At 40.1% G+C, this 22,561-nt stretch overlaps 1 protein-coding gene across 4 annotated transcripts in view; it reads right to left on the bottom strand.

Moving 5' to 3' along the window:
* ppp2r5eb (protein phosphatase 2, regulatory subunit B', epsilon isoform b) overlaps nucleotides 1–22,561 on the bottom strand; it is a 125,767-nt gene that overhangs the window by 13,670 nt on the left and 89,536 nt on the right. For all 4 annotated transcript variants that reach the window (XM_051919966.1, XM_028821142.2, XM_028821140.2 and 1 more), the window contains exons 6-11: nucleotides 17,508–17,638; nucleotides 17,356–17,415; nucleotides 9,351–9,459; nucleotides 8,444–8,497; nucleotides 8,302–8,352; nucleotides 7,154–7,273 (exon numbers count right to left, since the gene is read on the bottom strand). In XM_051919966.1, coding sequence (XP_051775926.1) covers nucleotides 7,154–7,273; nucleotides 8,302–8,352; nucleotides 8,444–8,497; nucleotides 9,351–9,459; nucleotides 17,356–17,415; nucleotides 17,508–17,638 — 525 coding nt within the window. The remainder of the gene's footprint in view (nucleotides 1–7,153; nucleotides 7,274–8,301; nucleotides 8,353–8,443; nucleotides 8,498–9,350; nucleotides 9,460–17,355; nucleotides 17,416–17,507; nucleotides 17,639–22,561) is intronic.

A 22,561-nucleotide genomic window follows, 5' to 3' on the forward strand; every position in this document is an offset into this window, starting at 1 on the left:
GAACAGATGAGCGAAAGCCCAAACTCCTTGGGACCACTGTCCACAGCATTGTCTCCAGTTGAGAGCGAAATGGGGAGCGAATGTGCGAGTGACACAGGTCACAATAGCTTGCCGACTGGAGAAGATCATTTGAAACTGGAAAAGGCCTTGCAGTCCGCGCTTTCACCTACTCCACACGAGCCGTGAACATCGGCTGTAATAGAGTCCGCTGCTTCACGTACGGTGCTCGAAAGCAGAAATGATCTGTCCGAACTGAAGGTTATGATCGCTGAGCTTAAGCAAGAGATAAACAATGATATAAAGAAAGAAATAAATAGTATGCTCAAGACAAATGAGAGGATAAGCGAAAAGACAAGTGAGAAGCCGCAGCAGGAGCTGCAAGAACTGCGGCAGGATAACAAAGACTCGGAGAAACGCATATATATCCGCTTTGAGACGGCCTTTAATGGTATGCTGGATAAAATTGAGGAGCACATTTAGGAAAACGCGTCTAAACTGAGCACATTTGCCAGTCAGCCTGGAGGATGCTAAGCAGGCATTCACGACTCGAATTGAAATAGCCGAAAATCTAGCATCCACCGCTGATGGAAAAGCAACAGCTGCCAGTTCCGACTGCAAAAAACTCGGAGACAGACTTGCTGCTGTGGAAGATGGAAGCAGAAGGAATAATATTAGAATCGAAAGTCTACCTGAGAATCATGAAAGTCCAAACCCAGTGAAATTCGCAGCTTAACTATTCTCTAAAATAATTGGAGAGGACTTTCAATCAGATACCAAGATAGCAGCAGCTTATCGCATACGCGAATCAAATACCTTTAGACCTAGGTCTTTTATTATCCGCTTCGAGAGATTATTATGTAAACTAGATGTGATGGCACTCCTCAGACGCAAGCAAGAGATTATATTTGAAAATAACCACATTCGTATTTTCCCTGATTTCCCTCCCTCAACAGCTGCTAAACATGCAGCCTTCTACAACATTAAACAGCGGTTACGGCAAGCCGATATCAAATACAGCCTCTTGTACCCTGCCAAATTGAAAGTGGATGTGCAAGGCCAATACTACGTCTTTTCCAGCAAGGAGGAAGCAGAAAAGGAATTAAGAAAGCTGATCCCGACACCATTCTGAAACAATAGTGAGTCGCATCCAGTCATGGCATGGCAAGGAGATATCACCTGCTGTCTGATCCACTTGTAATGACATGGGTATTATAATTTTACATCCTTTTCATTACTCGGACGCTTTCAGTTTATGTTGTAATTACAGTTATAGATGTCTGTGTGGAAGAAATTGTACTTTTTTTTTTCTTACTACCCTAAAGTGAATTTCCCCTTGGGATTAATAATGAATGTATGTATGTATGTATGTATGTATGTATGTATGTATGTATGTATGTATGTATGTATGTATGTATCTATCTATGTATCTATCTATCTATCTATCTATCTATCTATCTATCTATCTATCTATCTATCTATCTATCTATCTATCTATCTATCTATCTATCTATCTATCTAAAGGAGACTGTTTAACATCATACCCTTGGTTTATTGTTATTACTGCATTAGGACTTACTATGCTTATCCTGGACCACTTTCTAACACCATCCCCTGGGTTTATTATCTTATTACTTTAAGATTGCTGAAGACTATATTATATATTTTATGCTTATAGTTTGTTAATGATTATATTTTAGGCATATATTATTTAGACTATATTGGCAATAGATATCTCTACTTTTTAATCCTAAAAATCCTTTAAGATTATGACTCAGGCACCGCCGCGAGTGGCAGCCTTTCCAGCAGCTCCGTGTATGACTTTATCTTTTTACCTTTTTACTGTATTTTTCTCTATTTCACTGTCAACTCCTACCACTTTCTTTTATGTGGACTAGCTCCCTGGACACTTTTTACACTTTTTTACTACTCTTTACTACTTGGAAATGGATTTTTACACACCAAGACTCATCTATTCAAGTAGTCAACTTCAAGCACTGAGAACAAATGCCCGAGCCGGTGTGGTCCTCTTGTGAATTTCCCCTTGGGATTAATAAAGTATCTATCTATCTAAAATGTCGCTATGTGGGGGCTTGTTTTGCTTTGGATGTGCTCTGTCTCTAGGTATGTCAGAGGTCTGAGACTTTGTGAAGTGGGGTCCAGCCTCACGTGGGGAGGCAAAATGGGGGGGTGGGGGGAGAGAGAAAGAGAGCAAGCTATATCTAATCTATCCTTTTAATCCTTATAATTATAACTACCAACGTAACAATAGGCTGCATGGCAATAACTCATGGGGAAATAAGAAATTAAGGTTAAAGCTGTCTCACTTCCAGTTAAGACTATAAAATGACATCAAAAACTCAGAATCAATATCTCCATGATGGGACAGTTAACTTTGTGAGCTGGAATGTTAAAGGCCTGAAACACGAATTAAAGAGAAAGAAAGTACTCTCTCACCTAACAGGTTTAAACGCTAAAATAGTATTTTTTACAGGAGACCCACTTACTAAGCAAGGATCAGTTCCGTCTGCAAAAGGACTGGGCTAGCCAAATGTTCCATTTTAGCTTTACAAAGAAAACTAGAGGTGTGGGAATTCTCATACAAAGAACAGTCTCATTTGTAGCACTAGATGTAGTATCTGATCCGCAAGGGAGATATGTGATGGTCATGGGCAACTTAATTAACTGAAAAATGATTTTGATAAATGTTTATGCACCTAATGTCGATGATAAGGAATTCATACAAAACGTATTTGCATCCATCCCCAATGTGAACACTCATAAAATTATAATGGCTGGGGACTTTAATTGTGTTTTAAATCCGCTCTTAGATAGGACTCCTGTCACAGGGGGGATGACATCTAACACTGCAAAGATAATTACACAGTTTGTAACTGACCACAACTTATCAGACCCTTGGAGGTTTCTAAACCAAAACTCAAGAACATATTCTTTCTACTCACCAGTACATCATTGCTACTCAAGAATAGATTATTTCTTTATAGATAATAATTTCTTGCCTACGATTAAATCTTGCAAGTATGATGCTATTGTTATTTCCGACCATGCACCTCTGATCTTGGAGCTAAAGTCACTATGCCCCACACACTCACCACGTAGATGGCGTCTTAACCTGCTTCTATTAGCACACGAGAACTGTACAGAATTTATATCCAAACAAATCAGTTTCTTCCTAGAGACAAATACATCCTCAGAGGTTTCTGCAGGAATACTCTGGGAAACTCTAAAGGCCTTCTTAAGAGGACAGATTATTTCATATCTTTCCCACAGGAATAAATCAGAAACCAAGAAAGTATCAGAACTAAAAAGCAAAATTACTAGAATAGAAGAAGAACATACCAGGCAACCAAGCGAGGTTCTGCATTCAGAACTCAACCTCTTGACAACTAAAGAAACTGAACAACTGCTTTTGCGAAACGTGGCTAACTACCACCATCCCAGATACTAACGTGGAGCTACCTGGGTTTAGCACAGTTAGAGCGGACAGAGATGCAAGTACCTGCGGGAAGCACAAAGGAGGAGGACTCGCTCTCTATGTTAATAAACGGTGGTGTAACTCTGGACATGTTAACGTCAAAGTCTACACTTGCTGAAGGGACATCGAACTGTTGGCCGTAAGTTTGCGTCCCTATTACTTGCCCAGAGTTTGGACATGTCATTGTTGTTATTGTTTACATCCCTCCTCGGGCGGACGTGGAGACAGAGAGTGACATCATCAATTCTGCTGTTGCTAAGTTACAAACGCAGCACCCTGAGGCGCTTGTGCTAATCGCTGGAGACTTTAACCATGTGACGCTGGACAAAACATTACCTGCCTTCTCCCAGTATGTGGACTGGAACACCCGGGGAAATAAGACTATTGATTTACTGTATGCAAACGTTAAAAGACGCATACAGCGCCACCCCGCTGCCTGTGCTTGGGAAAGCAGATCATAACCTGGTTCTGCTTCAGCCTCACTACAAACCAAGAGTGAGGGTCCTACCTACAACCACACACTCATTCAGGAAGTGGTCCCCTGAGGCAGAGAAGGCTCGGAGAGAATGCTTTGGAACTACAGACTGGGATATCCTACAGGGATCACATAGTGAGAACATTGAGGAGGTTGTTGACTGCACTACTGACTACATCAACTTCTGTATGGACATTGTAGTGACAGTAAGAACTGTACGCTGCTATGCTAACAAGCAGCCATGGATTACAAGTGACATCAAGGGCCTTTTGAACCAGAAGAAAAGGGCTTTTAAAGGCGGTGATCAGCATTAGCTCAAGCGCGTGCAGAAGGATCTCCGAGTCCAGCTCAGGGCGGCAAAGGAGCAGTACAGGAGAAAGCTGGAGCAGAAGTTGCAGAATAACAGCATGAAGGAAGTGTGGGATGGGATGAAGATCATCACTGGCTGCAGCTCGAAGCTGCGTGTCACCATCGAGAGAGACGTGAAGAGAGCAAACCAAATGAACAACTTCCCACTCTCACCTCGGTGTACTGCATCCTCCACACATCCTTCTGCTGATACCAGCATAGGAGAGACATCCCCACCCACAATTACAACAGCGCAGGTGAGCAGAGAGCTGAGGAGACTTCGTACCAGCAAAGCAGCGGGTCCAGATGGAGTATCGCCACGACTGTTGAAGGTATGTGCATTGGAGCTGGGGGGTCCTCTACAGCGCATCTTCAACCTGAGCCTTGAACAGGGGAGAGTCCCGAGGCTTTGGAAAACATCTTGCATCACCCCAGCCCCAAAGGTATCGCGTCCTGGTGAGCTGAATTACTTCCGGCCTGTCGCTCTGAAGTCACATGTGATGAAGACCATGGAGAGGCTGCTGCTTCACCACCTGAGGCCACAGGTCTGCAACACCCTCGACCCTCTGCAGTTCGCATACCAGGAGAAGGTGGGAGCGGAGGATGCCATCACCTATATGCTACACCGATCCCTCTCCCACTTGGACAGAGGCAGTGGTGCTGTAAGAATTATGTTTCTGGACTTCTCTAGCGCCTTCAACACCATCCAACCTCGGCTCCTTAATGACAAGCTGACAGAGATAGGAGTAGATTCATACCTGGAGTCATGGATTGTGGACTATCTTAAAGACACACCTCAGTATGTGCGTCTCGGGAACTGCAGGTCTGACATTGTGGTTAGCAACACAGGAGCGCCGCAGGGGACTGTACTTTCTCCGGTCCTGTTCAGCCTATATACATCGGACTTCCAATACAACTCGGAGTCCTGCCACGTGCAAAAGTTCGCTGATGACACTGCAATCGTGGGCTGCATCAGGAGTGGGCAGGAGGAGGAGTACAGGAACCTAATCAAGGACTTTGTTAAATGCTGCAACTCAAACTGCCTACAACTGAACACCAGCAAAACCAAGGAGCTGGTGGTGGATTTTAGGAGGCCCAGGCCCCTCATGGACCCCGTGATCATCAGAGGTGACTGTGTGCAGAGGGTACAGACCTATAAATACCTGAGTGTGCAGCTGGATGATAAATTGGACTAGACTGCCAATACTGATGCCCTGTGTAAGAAAGGACAAAGCCTACTATACTTTCTTAGAAGGCTGGCATCCTTCAACATCTGCAATAAGATGCTGCAGATGGTTCTATCAGACGGTTGTGGCAAGCGCCCTCTTCTACGCAGTGGTGTGCTGGGGAGGCAGCATAAAGAAGAGGGACGCCACACGCCTGGACAAACTAGTGAGGAAGGCAGGCTCTACTGTAGGCATGAAGCTGGACAGTTTGACATCTGTGGCAGAGCGACGGGCACTGAGCAGGCTCCTGTCAATAAAGGAGAATCCACTACATCCACTAAACAGTATCATCTCTAGACAGAGGAGCAGCTTCAGCGACAGACTGCTGTCACTTTCCTGCTCCACTGACAGACTGAGGAGATCGTTCCTTCCCCACACTATGCGACTCTTTAATTCCACCCAGGGGGCGCGGGATAAACGTTAACATTATATAAGATTATTGTCTGTTATACCTGCCTCGCACTCTCTACCTTGTATTTTTTTTAAACTTAAACTGCGTTTTTATTGTTGTTTAATTAATATTGTTTTTATCAGTATGCTGCTGCTGGAGTATGTGAATTTCCCCTTGGGGATTAATAAAGTATCTATCTATCTATCTATCTATCTATCTATCTATCTATCTATCTATCTATCTATCTATCTATCTATCTATCTATCTATCTATCTATCTAATCTGTATTTATGGAAGGTGTACAGCACTTTGGCAGACTTCTGTTATTTTTAAATGTGCTTTATAAATAAAATTGACTTGACTTAAAAGAACAGAGTGAGAAAAGATGTGGACCCAACACTGATTCTTGAGGAACACCAGTAGAAGGTTTCTATGGAGAAGAACTGAAGTTAGACTAGAAGACATGAAAGAATCAGTCCGGGAGGTAGGACTTAAACCAATTTAAAGCAGAACCACTAATTCCAAGTTTTTACAAAGGAAGAGATAAGCAGTGAGTAGGTATTTACAGTCGATAGAGGATAAGGACAGAGTAGTGAGAAGCAGCTAGAGCAGATCTAGGAGCATTATTGACAATCTAAGTATAACGATCCTTGCAGACTCCAGATTGAAGTGGATCTAGTAGATTGTCCTCAGAGAAAAATAAAAAGAGTTGTTTGGTTGTTTGTGGAATGGCAGGAGGAGGACAGGACAGTAACTCTCAAAGGAAGATGAGCTGAGAGTGACAGAGAGAGAGATGCAGCATGTGTGTATATACACACACATATATAACACACAATTAAAATACAATATTTTATGACCTAACTCAATACAAAGCTATAAATCATAAATCCAGGTACATTTTAATACAGGATCTATCATAACCAGCACTGCTAGAGGAGAGAAAAGATGAAAATTATAGCCTTACTACTTAAAAAACGATTACTCTGAAGAGCACTGGTTTTTATTATACATATTTCAGCTGATGTATCCTCCCTCTGGCCTTAAAACTTTGAAACTGCAAGTTTTGAATAAATCAGTGATTTTGTTTAAAAATATTTATACAATCATTAAATAAAAATTATGGTAATAAAGTTTGCTAAACAAAAAAATGCAATGCAACTTTAGTTAAAGTTGTTAATGAAAAATCCTCCAGCAAATTTAGAGTTACAATGATAACTAACCTGGAAATGTGGACTGGATACACATCTAGAAATCTGTTTGAAGAGTGGTTCTTGAATTTTGACAAACTGGGATGGTTCAATGACATCAAGGATCTCCTCTAGTTCCCCAAGAAACATAACCTGTTAAAGTGCATTCACAGTATGAGAATAGAGAAACAGATTTTGCTTTGAAGTTCAATCCCTCAAGAGCTAGACTGGGAAGTTAACATCAGTAACCTGCTTATGAACTGTTTACTACTTCATTCATCCATCCACTACCTAAAACGGGATTGTGTCAAGTACAAAATGAGAACCAGTCCAGGACTGTAACAGAAATATCCACTTCACACTCACACATACACCAGAGGCACAAATATATGAACCTAACGTTATCTGAAACAGAAAACATGACTAAAATACAGCATGCTTACTCTGAACCACAACTTTTTAAATTCATCTAGTTTCATGTACATTACTCATAATATTTTAAGGCTGAAAAAGTACAGCAGAAGTAATAAAGATGACAGTATACATACACCTAGACCTAGTGGTTGGTAAAGTCAATCACATGTAGTGTATGTGGAAATATATTTGAGATGTGCTGATTTTGTACTTTTAGTGAGGTATCACACAATCTACAAACTCAGTCAGCCTTTGCCCAAAATACTCCCAAACCAAGTTCCATTATGTACACTTTATTTTCACTGAAGGCTTCAAATCTGTTTCCAGATTGAAAAACAATCTGATAGTTTAAAGGTGCCCTCATGTTTCTGTATAAATGAACATCAAGTGTCAAAGTCAGTCTACATCAGGCACTCTAATACGGAAAGGAATTAAATTTCTCAACCCAAATGTAACCTACTGTAACTGTTAGGACTGTTCATTTTAAAATCTTCACATAATTTAACTGAACAACAGGCAATCGTTGACATTACTATGTGAAAAATATGAACCCCTGAAGTGTCATTATTAGTTAAGGTAACACTTCTACATTTATAACTAGTTTATACCGAGTGTTTTTATAATTTAGATTGAGTTACATTTACTCATGACTGAATTTTTTATTTTTCTTTATTACTGGCAAAATATTAGTGCTAATATGACAGGCATTACTGAGATCATGACAGATTTATCAGGACTACCCCTGTAACACCACGATCACACCATACCTCCTTTTGACTACAAGTTTTCGGCCAGAACTTTAACAAGCCCCTGATAACCTACAGAACAAACAAAGAGAAAATTAATTTACAGTAAAACATTTGCAAAGTGAAACAATCAGACAAAGAAGGAAACAACAGCATCCCCTACCGGTTCTGTCAATGCTGGATCTTTTTCTAGAAACTGTACAATACAATACGCCAACTAAACAGAAAAATACATAAAATTACAAGAGATTTTGGCTTTTATTGAAAAACCTATAAAAAAACACTTCTAATTAACTCCATATTAATATTTAAAAACCAACTGACTACTTTATGTCAATAACTTGTATTAACAATAAAAATGACAACTCAACAACAATGACAATACTGGATTAGAAACAAATATTTTACTATTTCATCTAAGGCTGTATTTTTAAAAAAATTTAAACAAAACGTCACAATAGAATACAACTCAAACAAACAACTAGAAAAGTATGCAATAAAAGAAACCCAAGAAATTTAGCATTCAACCACCACATCAAGACAGTTTTGTGACTATAGAACCCTGTCTAAAATGTTGTTGTTTTTTTGGTCTAAGATAAAACAAGAACAAAAATAAAGACTCGGCATAGGCCCAAAACATTTATTTTAGGATTACAGTGAGGAGTTCTGAGCAGATCCCTGCAAAGATTAGACAATAGTATAGAATATCAATTTCCCAATTAGTAACAGAGACAGTATTGGAGTGCATTCAGTTGAGCAAAAGAATTTTTCATGCAAGTAATATGGTGTAGAATATTACAAATTACATTTCATGGCACACTTAATTCACTGGTATTACTTCTTACATTGCTGTTAAGGCATTAGGATTTATTTTAAAACCAAAGATATCAGAGAAGCATATAACATTTTGTTTTCCCCAAAACTGTTTATATGTTGGACATTCACAGAATATTTATGTGACCTATCAAATATTTAACATTCTAAAATAAAGCTACACTGAAGAAACTTCAAAAATTATTCATTTTAATAAATAGGTTATTACATCAATACAAAAATATCTAGAAACCAACCTGTGCATGGAAGAGAGACAAACTCCTGACTGTGTGCAAAGGAATCAACACTTTCACCAGAAACTGTTTGTGTTCTGCCTTAAGTGGCAAAGCAAAGCCATTGATTATGCTACAAAGAGAGAAAAATAGAAAATGAGAGATTCATGACTAGCCTACATCTGTTAATTAAGATGGAAAAACCTAAAAGATATGATAAAATGAGGCAGAGTAATTTATTATCCTTTTAAATATAAATAGAAGCATTCAAAAATTCAATCAAATAAGAATGTAGAGAACATTGACTAAAAATACAATTAACAGCCTTGGATTTGCATACCTTAAGCTATAAGCACAGAGAGTAACAATTATAAGTTGAAACAATGAAAACACATGCATTCTCAATGCTGCAAATACCTTTTATAGCAAATATTACAAGCAAAATGAAGGGATGGACAATATTATGCAATGACTTTTGCATACAATCAAGTCTTCATTTAAAGTGCTGATCACAAAAGAAGACCTCAAACCCATAGCATTCCATTACAGGGAATCTCTTGCAAGTTTCCTAATTTCTCCATTCCATTTATTACTTTTGCATTTCCCTGACCTGATTGTTTGTATGTATTTAGAATCAATAAATTTAACTATGAACTTCATTGCCAGCCAATAAAGAACAGCTGTACATATACAGTGCATCCGGAAAGTATTCACAGCGCATCACTTTTTCCACATTTCGTTATGTTACAGCCTTATTCCAAAATGGAATAACATGATTTACCCACAAAGTCAGTAATAGAAATGATAAAATTCACTCTGACACATAATCTATTCTCTTTTGGACAGGATTGCTACTTACAACAAATGGGGACTGCAATGGGATGTCGGTTTGCACCTCACTATGCAAATCTTTTTATGGCAAAATTGGAGAAGATTTCATGTCAATGTGCATTGTAAAAACCAATGTTGTATCTCCGTTACATAGATGACATCTTCATAATCTGGACTGCCAGTGAAAAGGACCTCCTCCATTTTCATAATGAATATAATTGTTTTCACCCCAACATAAGCTGAATTACTCAAAAACAGAAGTCAGCTTCCTTGACACCACCGATCAACTGAAAGACAACACCCTTGTAACTTCTATTTTTCACAAACCGACAGACAGACGGACCTACCTGAAAAATGATAGCTTCCACCCCAAGCATATAAGGCGCTCCATTATTTTCGGCCAAGCAATACGGTACAATCGTATTTGCTCAGACCCAACAGACCGGGATCAACAACTGCAGGAGCTCAGACAAGATTTCATCAAACAAGGTTACACCCCGAAAACAACAGACACTCAAATAAGAAGAGCTACTGCCATACCCAGAGACAACCTTCTGGAATATAAAAACAAAGACAACAAGGATCGCATCCCCCTTGTTGTCACCTACAACCCACATCTTGAAACACTTCGAAAAATTATAAAAGAACTTCAGCCAATACTAAACAATGACCAAACACTGAAAAATGTATTTCCTGAACCTCCCCTCCTGGCATACAGACAACCACCAAACCTTCCAACAATTAATTGTCCGAGGCTCCCTAAGTGAACCAACAGAAAATGGCACATCTCCATGCCTACAGAAAAGATGCAAAACATGTGCCCACATCTATGATACAGACCGTATAGTTATACCACACTGCCGACTTGAACATCACATCAAGGGATCATTTTCCTGCAGATCATCTAATGTAGTCTACCTAATTTTCTGCATGAAATGTCCTGACACTGCACTCTATGTGGGAGAAACTGGACAAACACTCCGCCAGAGAATGAACTTACACAGGTTCCACATTAAACATGGCAACACAGATGTTCCTGTGGCGGCCCACTTCAACAGCCATGGACACTGTGAGAAGGACTTTAAGGTCACAGTGCTTATGGGCAACTTCAAAACACAGCAAGAGAGAAAAGAATGGTAAGTTAAACTCATGCTAAAATTTAATACTTTACAACATGGATTGAATAAAGACAAGAGTTTTATGGCCAGATATGAGGATTGTTTACATCTCTCAGAATGACAGACACCTGTCTACAGACCCACATTGTTTTGAAAAAACTCATTACAAACTTCAAAAGACTTTGTTGGACAGTTATCTTATCCAGAGATCATGACAATACATCGTTCTTTTCTCTCTTGTTAAATTAACCCTAGCCTGAATGAATCTATTAATTTTTTACATTCAAAATCTCTCATTTAAATATTTACCAATGTTGTTTCTTGTCCTAGAGTGTGTATATAAACATAGGAAACTTCAGTTTCTGTATTACATCTTGCCTGAAGAAGGGGCCTGAGTTGCCTCGAAAGCTTGCATATTGTAATCTTTCTAGTTAGCCAATAAAAGGTGTCATTTTGCTTGGCTTTTCTCTACATCCAAAATGGATTAAATTCATTTTTTTCCTCAGAATTCTACACACAACACCCCATCATGACAATGTGAAAAAAGTTTACTTGGGATTTTTGCAAATTTATTAAAAATAAAAAAATTGAGAAAGCACATGTATATAAGTATTCACAGCCTTTACCATGAAGCTCAAAATTGAGCTCCGGTGCATCCTGATTCCCCTGATCATCCTTGAGATGTTTCTGCAGCTTAACTGGAGTCCACCTGTGGTGAATTCAGTTGGTTGGACAGGATTTGGAAAGGCACACACTGTCTATATAAGGCCCCACAGTTGACAGTTCATGTCAGAGCACAAACCAAACATGAAGTCAAAGGAATTGTTTGTAGACCTCCGAGACAGGATTGTCTCGAGGCACAATTCTGGGAAAGGTTACAGAAAAATTTCTGCTGCTTTGAAGGTCCCAATGAGCACAGTGGCCTCCATCATCCTTAAGTGGAAGAAGTTCGAAACCATCAGGACTCTTCCTAGAGCTGGCTGGCCATCTAAACTGAGCGATCGGGTGAGAAGGGCCTTAGTCAGGGAGGTGACCAAGAACCCGATGGTCACTCTGTCAGAGCTCCAGAGGTCCTCTGTGGAGAGAGGAGAACCTTCCAGAAGGACAGCCATCTCTACAGCAATCCACCAATCAGGCCTATATGGTAGAGTGGCCAGACGGAAGCCACTCCTTAGTAAAAGGTACATGGCAGCCCGCCTGGAGTTTGCCAAAAGGCACCTGAAGGACTCTCAGACCATGAGAAAGAAAATTCTCTGGTCTGATGAGACAAAGATTGAACTCTTTGGTGTGAATGCCAGGCATCACGTTTGGAGGAAACCAGGCACCGCTCATCACCAGGCCAATACCATCCCTACAGTGAAGCATGGTGGTGGCAGCATCATGCTGTGGGGATGTTTTTCAGCGGCAGGAACCGGGAGACTACTCAGGACTAAGGGAAAGATGACTGCAGCAATGTACAGAGGCATCCTGGATGAAAACCTGCTCCAGAGCGCTCTTGACCTCAGACTGGGGCAACGGTTCATCTTTCAGCAGGACAACGACCCTAAGCACACAGCCAAGATATCAAAGGAGTGGCTTCAGGACAACTCTGTGAATGTCCTTGAGTGGCCCAGCCAGAGCCCAGACTTGAATCCGATTGAATATCTCTGGAGAGATCTTAAAATGGCTGTGCACTGACGCTTCCCATCCAACCTGATGGAGCTTGAGAGGTGCTGCAAAGAGGAATGGGCGAAACTGGCCAAGGATAGGTGTGCCAAGCTTGTGGCATCATATTCAAAAAGACTTGAGGCTGTAATTGCTGGCAAAAGTGCATTTACCACAGGTGGACTCCAGTTAAGCTGCAGAAACATCTCAAGGATGATCAGGGGAAACAGGATGCACCTGAGCTCAATTTTGAGCTTCATGGCAAAGGCTGTGAATACTTATGTACATGTGCTTTCACAACTTCTTTATTTTTAATAAATTTGCATACATCTCAAGTAAACTTTTTTTCATGTTGTCATTATGGGGTGTTGTGTGTAGAATTCTGAGGAAAAAAATTAATTTAATCCATTTTGGAATAAGGCTGTAACATAACAAAAGGTGGAAAAAGTGAATACTGTGCGCTGTGAATACTTTCCGGATGCACTGTACCATACTATTCCAAATCGGAGAGGTGACAGTGATGCAATAACAATGTGGAACATCTACAAGTATATTAAAAGAGAAGTCTGGTGCTCTGAAGTTAAGGCTATTTCTTCACAATCACGGCATGCTATCATTTGCCCCAGACACGTGCTTTGGCTTATGCAGCTAATAATTTAATATCTATATTTATTTAAACATAAAAACTGAATAGCAGCAGATCAATTGTTACAATGAAGCAGGCAGAAAGCATCCATTTGGAAGTGGAGAATGTTATAGGGTATATATTCATACTGATGCTCTGTGTAAGAAAGGACAGAGCCGGTTATACTTCCTTAGAAGGCTGGTGTCCTTCAACATCTGCAATAAGATGCTGCAGATGTTCTATCAGACGGTTGTGGTGAGCGCCCTCTTCTATGCGGTGGTGTGCTGGGGAGGCAGCATTAAGAAGAAAGACGCCTCACGCCTGGCAAAATGGTGAGGAAGGCAGGCTCTATTGTTGGCATGGAGCTGGACAGTTTGACATCTGTGGCACAGCGACGGGCGCTAAGCAGGCTCCAATCAATTATGGAGAATCCAATGCATCCACTAAACAGTGTCATCTCCAGACAGGAGAGCAGCTTCAGCGACAGACTGCTGTCACTGTCCTGCTCCACTGACAGACTGAGAAGATGGTTCCTCCCCCAAACTATGCGACTCTTCAATTCCACCCGGGGGGGTAAACATTAACATTATACATAGTTATTGTCTGTTTTTACCTGCATTATTATCAATCTTTAATTTAATATTGTTTTTTGTATCAGGATGCTGCTGCTGGAGTATGTGAATTTCCCATTGGGATTAATAAAGTATCTATCTATCTATCTATCTATCTATCTATCTATCTATCTATCTATCTATCTATCTATCTATCTATCTATCTATCTATCTATCTATCTATCTATCTATCTATCATCACTGCAATTGTGCAATGCACTTTTCTCCCTCAGGGGTGTGGGGTAATGGTAACCAACTTCCTGAGAAGTAAAGTTACACACTTTAACAGCAGTTCTTTCCCTTCTGATGATCTTTTTATGGTTTTGTTGCCAAGCCTTTCTTGAGTCAGAATACAATGACAAAGAGGAGCTACAACAGGCAAAACAGAAGAGACTGGCAATTAAATAGATGTAGTGTATTGTTGCACATATGTGAGACATCCAATAACACCCACTAAGAGCAAATGCCTATGCCATACAGAATGGGACTTGTTACTGTCTCCTGCGTTATTAACCATCTTCCAGTTCAAAACTCTGGAAACCTAGAGTTGCCTACCATGGAATATTTCCTTTGGGTTCAGCTGCACAAATAATTTACACTGTTGCTGTTGTTTATAGTAAACATCCATCCTTCAAAAAATAAAAGTTGAAAGAAAAAAAAAAAACTGCAGTAAAACTATTTCTAAGATTACTTGACTGTTATAAAAATTCCACTTAAGCATAAAAGGATTTTTTTTATTATTAATATAAAAGAGATGCTAGGGCACATTGAGTCTGACATATTTAACTCTTTTAGGGCTAATTTTTTTTTTTGTTTCTTTTCTCCCAGGGCTGAATATTTTTCCAAAAACTAACATTTTTTAAAAAAGAACACAAAGCAATTGTTTAACATATCAAATCAACAAAAAATATTTACTTTTGACAAATGTTACTGTCTTGCATGTTGTATGAGCCTGCATACTCTATGATTTCACATACATTTTACACAGCAAAGTCCTGCAAAGTCTGATCTCGCTCAAAACAGCCAATTTCAGTCATTGCCACATTGCACTCCTTACAATATGTGTTGCTTTGGTGCCTATTTTTCAATTGTCTGTTACTGCACTTTCTCACATATATTGTTAGTGTGTACTGTAGAGAGACAAGTCACCCATTTGCCATCGTGCCATGCCACTGCCACCAAGTTTTCTGCCTGCATGAAAACCGTATTGTCACCTCTTTTCATCTTCATGAACTTTATGTATGACATTATAGCCTGGTTCACCCCATGGGATTTGCTTCTGTTTATTACAGAAGTGAATAAAACTTTGCAGCAGCATGTACCTATCACCATGCTGCATAACCTGTCCAAAGCCACCAGGGGACAAAACACGTTTGGACCAATGCTCCCTGAAGTTATATCACCAGTTCTGTCCCATCTCTATCTGTAATGCCACAGTGCGCTTCATCTCGTCTTTTGTTGTGCGTTTCCACTTTGAAAAACGAGAATGCGATGCAAACGCAGCCCGCGATTCAAAAAAATTCTCTGCCTACCTGTTTGTCTCGTCTGACAGTAGCTGAAAAGCAGCATCAGGAGAGAGCAGCCTGAAGTACAGCAGCTGGTGATCTGTCGTGTCCAACAGCAAGCCATGCCGTCTTGTAAACTCTGGTAGCCAGATCGGCTCTCAACGGATCAATGTCTGTGTATTCATCTCATGCGAACCTTGCCGTAGATGCATCGGCTGTGCAAAGGCACTCAACTGGCAGCAGATCCGCTGGCGCAGCATCGGCTGGTGTCTGATCAGCTGATGCCGGCTTCTCACTCTCTTGCTCGATCTCCTGATCACTGCCAATAAAATCCGATTCTGAAAAATCCGACTCCGCAATAATGCGCAAAACATCGTCTGCCGAGTGTTTTCGTTTCTGCACTTCCTTCGCTCCCTTTTCTCATGTCGATGCCATCTTGCCATTGTTTACATTTCGCAACTCACGCACACGCAAGGTTTAGTTGCCGAGTCAACGAGTCTAGCATTCCTCCAACCACAGAGGGAATGCCTGTGACGTGACAGTGAGATTTGTCACCATTAACAGCTGATTGTTGCCCTCTATCGACATTCGCCTTCAACCCCTCCTGTCGACAAAAGTCGACATCCGCCCTAAAAGAGTTAACAAGATTTAAGACTATTGTTTTACATTTGTATTTCTGTTCTAGTGGCCGAAATTCCAAGTTACCCTAGGAGAGTTTTTTTTTTTTTTTTTTTAAATAAATATAGCGTCACGTAACAAAGCAAGTGTCTGAGGCAAATGACTGGCATGCCACATTTGTGGGAAAAAAAAAAAAAACCCTTAAATTAAAAATGGCCAAACTTCGCCATTAACAAACAGCATACAAAACCTGAACTGCCAGCATAAAAAGTAATCTTTATGAAGCGAAAAAAAAAAAAGCACAAGATACAGACTTTACCAGGGAAGTGATTCTTTATGTATAGTTAAGTCTTCTGCAAAAACTCTCAGGTAACCATAATACAATAATTTACACCAATACAATATGGAAAGTAATAAATATTAACTGCGGTGGGCTGGTGCCCTGCCCGGGGTTTGTTTCCTGCCTTGCGCCCTGTGTTGGCTGGGATTGGCTCCAGCAGACCCCCGTGACCCTGTAGTTAGGATATAGCGGGTTGGTTAATGGATGGATGGATATTAACCAAAAAAGTATTAAATTTAACACATGTTCAAGGTAACCTACAAATGTATTGGAATGTGTAATACCACTGCATTAAAAAGAAATGGTCAATCGACAAGCTGCTGGTTTAAATACTAATATAACTGAATTGAGAAAAAAAGATTCTGCACATAGCAGTGCTCAAAAATTTAACATTTTTCTCATCAAAGAGCAACCTACAAAATTAAAATTTGTCAAATTACAAAGAGGAGATGGGAAGAATGCTGACAAAGGCTCATCTGTAGAGTGAAAAACAGCATGCTACCCTTGCACTCACATCTTAGCCCCTAAACTGAGCAGTGGCTTTAATGCAAAGCAGCAGTACTCTTAATTGTGATTTTGATTTATACGAACAGCCATAACACATAACTGTGACAAGGTGCCAAGTAAAACACATAATAAACTGCCAGAGTAACTTCAAGAAAATAAGAGCCATAGGGTGACTATTTATGGTCTTGGTATTGGCTCTTTTGTCTAAAGTAAATAAAGAGACAATGTACCTGCCAAGGATCTCCAAAAGTTCTGCTACACCATTGAAGTGCTCTGTTTCATAAACAAATCTACAGACACACAAAAAGGGAGAAACAATTTAGTTAATCAAAGTGAGAGTGCGAGGAACACCAATGCTTAAAACAATCAAATATTTGCTTACCGTAGAAAAATATTATTAATCTGTTTTCGTATAAAAGCTCTAAGACCAAGGAACTTTCCATAAATTCTGTGCAAGACCGTTTTCAGATAATCTCGTTCTCGTGGATCTTCACTGTCAAAAAGTTCCAATAGCTAAGGAAAGAAAAATAAGTAAAAACCAAAAGAACTATTAAGGTCACAATACACAACATTTTCAGCAATTTTCAGTCGTAGACTTCATTTACTAGTGACTTGCCCTGACAAAGGTTTGTTTTTGTCGTAAAATGCAAGGGTGGGCTCTGTGTGCATGACAGCTGCCAACCTGGAAGTACAATGCATATAATGCAGCAATGAGAAATGCAGTAAAAGGGAGTTTTAGACCTAACAAACAGAAGAGAGAATTGTCTGTCTGATGTCTTGTACTTTATATTCCATGATAAAAAGGAGGGAAGGGTAGAGGTTGCAGCTGAACTTGCCTTACCTGTGAGCCCTTTGTACAGCACTGGCTGTGTCAGAAAAAGGGGCAAGCACACAATTGTTTTTAAAAAATGTGAAATTACTGTAAAGTCATTATGCAATCAGGTAAACTGATATGCCTGGCAATTTCTAGTCATGTAAACTGACATATTCAAGTGACAAGATCAGAAACTGCAGTCATCAAGGTTGGCACACCCTCCAACTACAGTAATCCCTCCTCCATCGCGGGGGTTGCGTTCCAGAGCCACCCGCGAAATAAGAAAATCCGCGAAGTAGAAACCATATGTTTATATGGTTATTTTTATATTGTCATGCTTGGGTCACAGATTTGTGCAGAAACACAGGAGGTTGTAGAGAGACAGGAACGTTATTCAAACACTGCAAACAAACATTTGTCTCTTTTTCAAAAGTTTAAACTGTGCTCCATGACAAGACAGAGATGATAGTTCCATCTCACAATTAAAAGAATGCAAACATATCTTCCTCTTCAAAGGAGTGCTTGTCAGGAGCACAGAATGTCACATAGATAGAGAAAAGCAAACAAATCAATAGGGCTGTTTGCTTTTAAGTATGCGAAGCACTGCGGCACAAAGCTGTTGAAGGCGGCAGCTCACACCCCCTCCGTCAGGAGCAGACAAAGAGAGAGAGAGACAGAGTTTGTTTTTCAATCAAAAATCAATACGTGCCCTTCGAGCTTTTAAGTATGCGAAGCACCTTGCGGCATGTCGATTCAGGAAGCAGCTGCACAAAAGATAGCAACATGAAGATAATCTTTCAGCATTTTTAGACAAGCGTCCGTATCGTCTAGGTGTGCGAACAGCACCCCTGCTCACACCCCCTACATCAGGATCACAGATAGTCAGCGCAAGAGAGAGAGAAAAGTAAGTTGGGTAGCTTCTCAGCCATCTGCCAATAGCGTCCCTTGTATGAAATCAACTGGGCAAACCAACTGAGGAAGCATGTACCAGAAATTAAAAGACCCATTGTCCGCAGAAATCCGCGAACCAGCAAAAAATCCGCGATATATATTTAAATATGCTTACATATAAAATCCGCGATGGAGTGAAGCCGCGAAAGGTGAAGCGCGATATAGCGAGGGATCACTGTAGAAGTCATGTAATGTAACAATGGTTATAGTTCAAGTGTTATTAATTCAATATACACTTTCACAGCATAAGTTCTACAAACAAATGTAACTGAGCGATTGTCTTGATTTTAAAATAGGACCATCATTAAAGCATACTATAAAGCTATGGTTCACATTACCTCAATTTCAAGCACAATGACCCTATGCACTCTTCTCTTAATAAACACTCAAAATAAAAAAAAAATACAATTATGATAAAAATCTAAAATAGACTGTACAAACTACCCTGGCACCCCTAGTCAGACTTTAGATCACAGCAACTGAATTTCAACAGGAGATGCAAATTTTGATCAAATATTATAAGCAATAATCATCCTTATTTAATCAATTATTAACTGTTAATTGTTAAAAATGGACATCATCCTTAATATCAGAGAAAATACTTCAAGCACTTTTTCCCCCCACAGGAAAAGTTTTATTTATTTAATTATCATTAAATTATTTCATCTTATACAATTTCTTGTATTAATAATTTGTTAGTTATCGCATACCTCTTGGGATCTGAGCACAGGGTCAGCCATTGTACAGCGCCCTTCGAGCAAGTGCAGGTTAAGGACCGTGCTCAAGGGTCCAGCAGAGTAGGATCTCTTTTGGCAGTAGCGGGGATTCAAACTGGCAACCCTCCAGATTCTCAGCCTCAGACCCACCACTCTGCCCTCCGATTTATGCACTGTGTGCGCAATAATTCATTTTAATGTTAAGGAAAATGTGTCACAAATTGGCTCTTTACATTACTGAAAAACAGTATTTTTGTAGTTTCTGGTGCCAACCAGACTGCCACAGTTCTCAGGTGCTCTCGTTCTGTATGTATTTTTGAGAGGTTAATGTGTGTTTTTTTGTGGACTTCAAGAATTACTTTTACTAGTGAAAATCTTTAATATACAGGACTTAGTTCCATCAGATTTATTTTCTGTTTGTTTGCGATGAGGGAAATTTACCACAGAAGTTTTCCCCATCTATAAGCAGGATGGCGCTCTGGTGCGATGGAGATAGTTTTTGTACTTCACTCCTGGCAATGTGCATTTCAAATGTTCACTCTCTTGTTAACATAATGGACGAGCTGGTGTTACTGATTAACACTAACAAAGATTTTGCATGTAACTGTGCCTTCTGTTTTACAGAAACGTGGCCTAACACTGATCTACTGGACAATGTTGTTCAAAAGGCAGGATCTCAGTTATTCAGAGCGGACCGTAACAGAGGTCTTTTGGGCAAATCACGAGGTGGCAGCATGTGTATATTTATATAATGTGTATATTATATTTCATTCTGTTCTACTGGTTGGTATTTACATTCTACGTGATGTGAATGCTCAATTGGCACAACAATTGCAAGCTGATAACGTTCATAATTTGGAAAATAAACTTCCTATTTTTGTCTTTTTCATTATGGGGGATTTTAACCACAGTAACATGAAAGATGATCTGCCTAGATACCACCAACTGATCAACTGCCCCACACATGAGGGACGAACACTGGAACACTTTTACACTAACATTACAGGGGCATTTCGCCATTTCTCCCGTGTTCCTCTTGGCAACTTTGACCATCCCATGATTATGCTTGTCCCCAGTTATAAAAACAGAAACTGGAACAGTCAAAGCCTACCGGGACAATTAGTCCCAGCTGGACTACTAAAGAGGTTGGAAGTCTGAGTGACTGTTTAGGCTCTACGGATTGAAAAGCCATGGAAGGCTGGTGTAGCAGCATAGATGAATACACTGATATTGTGACATCTCACATCTCCGTCTGTGAAGATGTGCGTCTCCCTAAATAGGCCATTGTGAGATACAACAATGACACGCCATTGGTTCACCAAGAAGCTGAGGGTTCTCAGATTTGCTAAGGACCAGACATACACATTGGGGAATAGGAATGAATACCGATCTGCAAGGCGGCATTTTGAAAGCTGCAAAAGCAACTTATAAAGATCAACTGGAAAAAGGCTTTAGCATTAACTGCCAGGCAGTGTGCGGTTCTCTGAAAAAAACTTACAAATTACAGGCAGAAGTGTTTTCCAAGCCTCATCCTCACCCATTTTGGCTAATCAGCTAATTGAGCTTTATTGCTGGTTTGATAAGAACATGAGACCCTGCTTGAACTCTGACCCTTTGCCTTCTATATCAACAGCCCCCCCACCCCCACCCCACAACCATTTCAGTGTCACCATCCGCACTTCATTGAAGTCCGATTCACCTTCTTCATCTTCCCCCAGTCATTCCTCTCCACCCCACCCTGTACTTTCTATGAAGCAAGATGAGGTTTAAAAAAAAAAAAAAAAAAACTTTTCAGGAAACAGAATATCAGGAAAGCAGCTGGCCCTGACAGAGACTCAACCTGGTACTCTTAGACATTGTGCAGATCAGTTTGCAACTGTCTTCACTGACATATGTAATACTTCTCTGGAGTTGGGTAAAGTTCCAGACTGCTTTAAAGTATCCAAGAAGGATAAAATCTCTGAACTTAATGACTATAGGCAAATTTCTTTGACCTCAGTCGTTATGAAAGTATTCCAACGTTTCATGCTTTCCTACATAAAGTCCATCACTGACCCTCTCCTTGATCCACTTCAGTATAAAGGGCAAATCGCTCAAAGGAGGATGCAGTTAATTTATGCCTCCACAACATTCTTCAGTACCTGGACTTGCATAATACCTATTTGAGGGTCTTGTTTGTGGAATTCTGCTCAGCCTTCAGTACCATTGTTCCGGAGTTGCTTCAGAGTAAACTAATAGAGTTAGGTGTACCCTATGGTGTCTGCCAGTGGATGATGATTGACAGGTACGAAGCAGTATGTGAGACTGGGCTCCCATCTGTTGATTCCAATGTCAATTAACATAGGCTCCCTCCAAGGCTGTGTTCTTTCACCCCTCCAGTTTTCATTTTGTACAAATGACTGTAGATCCATGGAAAAATCTGTACAAATCCTAAAGTTTACAGATGACACAACCGCAGTGAGTCTCATTTCTAATAATGACGTGTCTTCCTATCAATGAGAGGCAGGTCGTCTTGTAGAATGGTGTACTTATAACAACTTGGAGCTTAATTCTATTAAGGAAACGAGGATTGACTTCTGCCGACAAGTCACTAACTGTCCACCTCTGCAATTTAATGGCCAGACTCTGTCTGTGATTCAGTTGTTTAAATTCCAGGGGACTACTTTCACTAATATATTAAAATGGGACAAGCACACCATCTCCATCATCAGTAAAGCCAAGCAGAGACTGTTCTTCTTTCTCCTGCTTAAGAAGCTTTCCTTATCAAGGCATATATTGTTACATTTTTACTCAGCCATCATTGAAAGTATTGTGACCACCTCCATCACCATTTGGTTTCCTTCTGTCTCCTCTCTCTCTCTAAGAGTCTGTTGCAGCGGGTGATTTGTTCAGCTGAGGAAATCATTGGCTGATACCTCCCAGCATTAAAAGATCAGTTCATTGCCAGAGCAAAAA

This window comes from Erpetoichthys calabaricus, chromosome 16 (genome assembly GCF_900747795.2).
Source record: "Erpetoichthys calabaricus chromosome 16, fErpCal1.3, whole genome shotgun sequence".
Taxonomy (NCBI): Eukaryota; Metazoa; Chordata; class Cladistia; order Polypteriformes; family Polypteridae; genus Erpetoichthys; species Erpetoichthys calabaricus.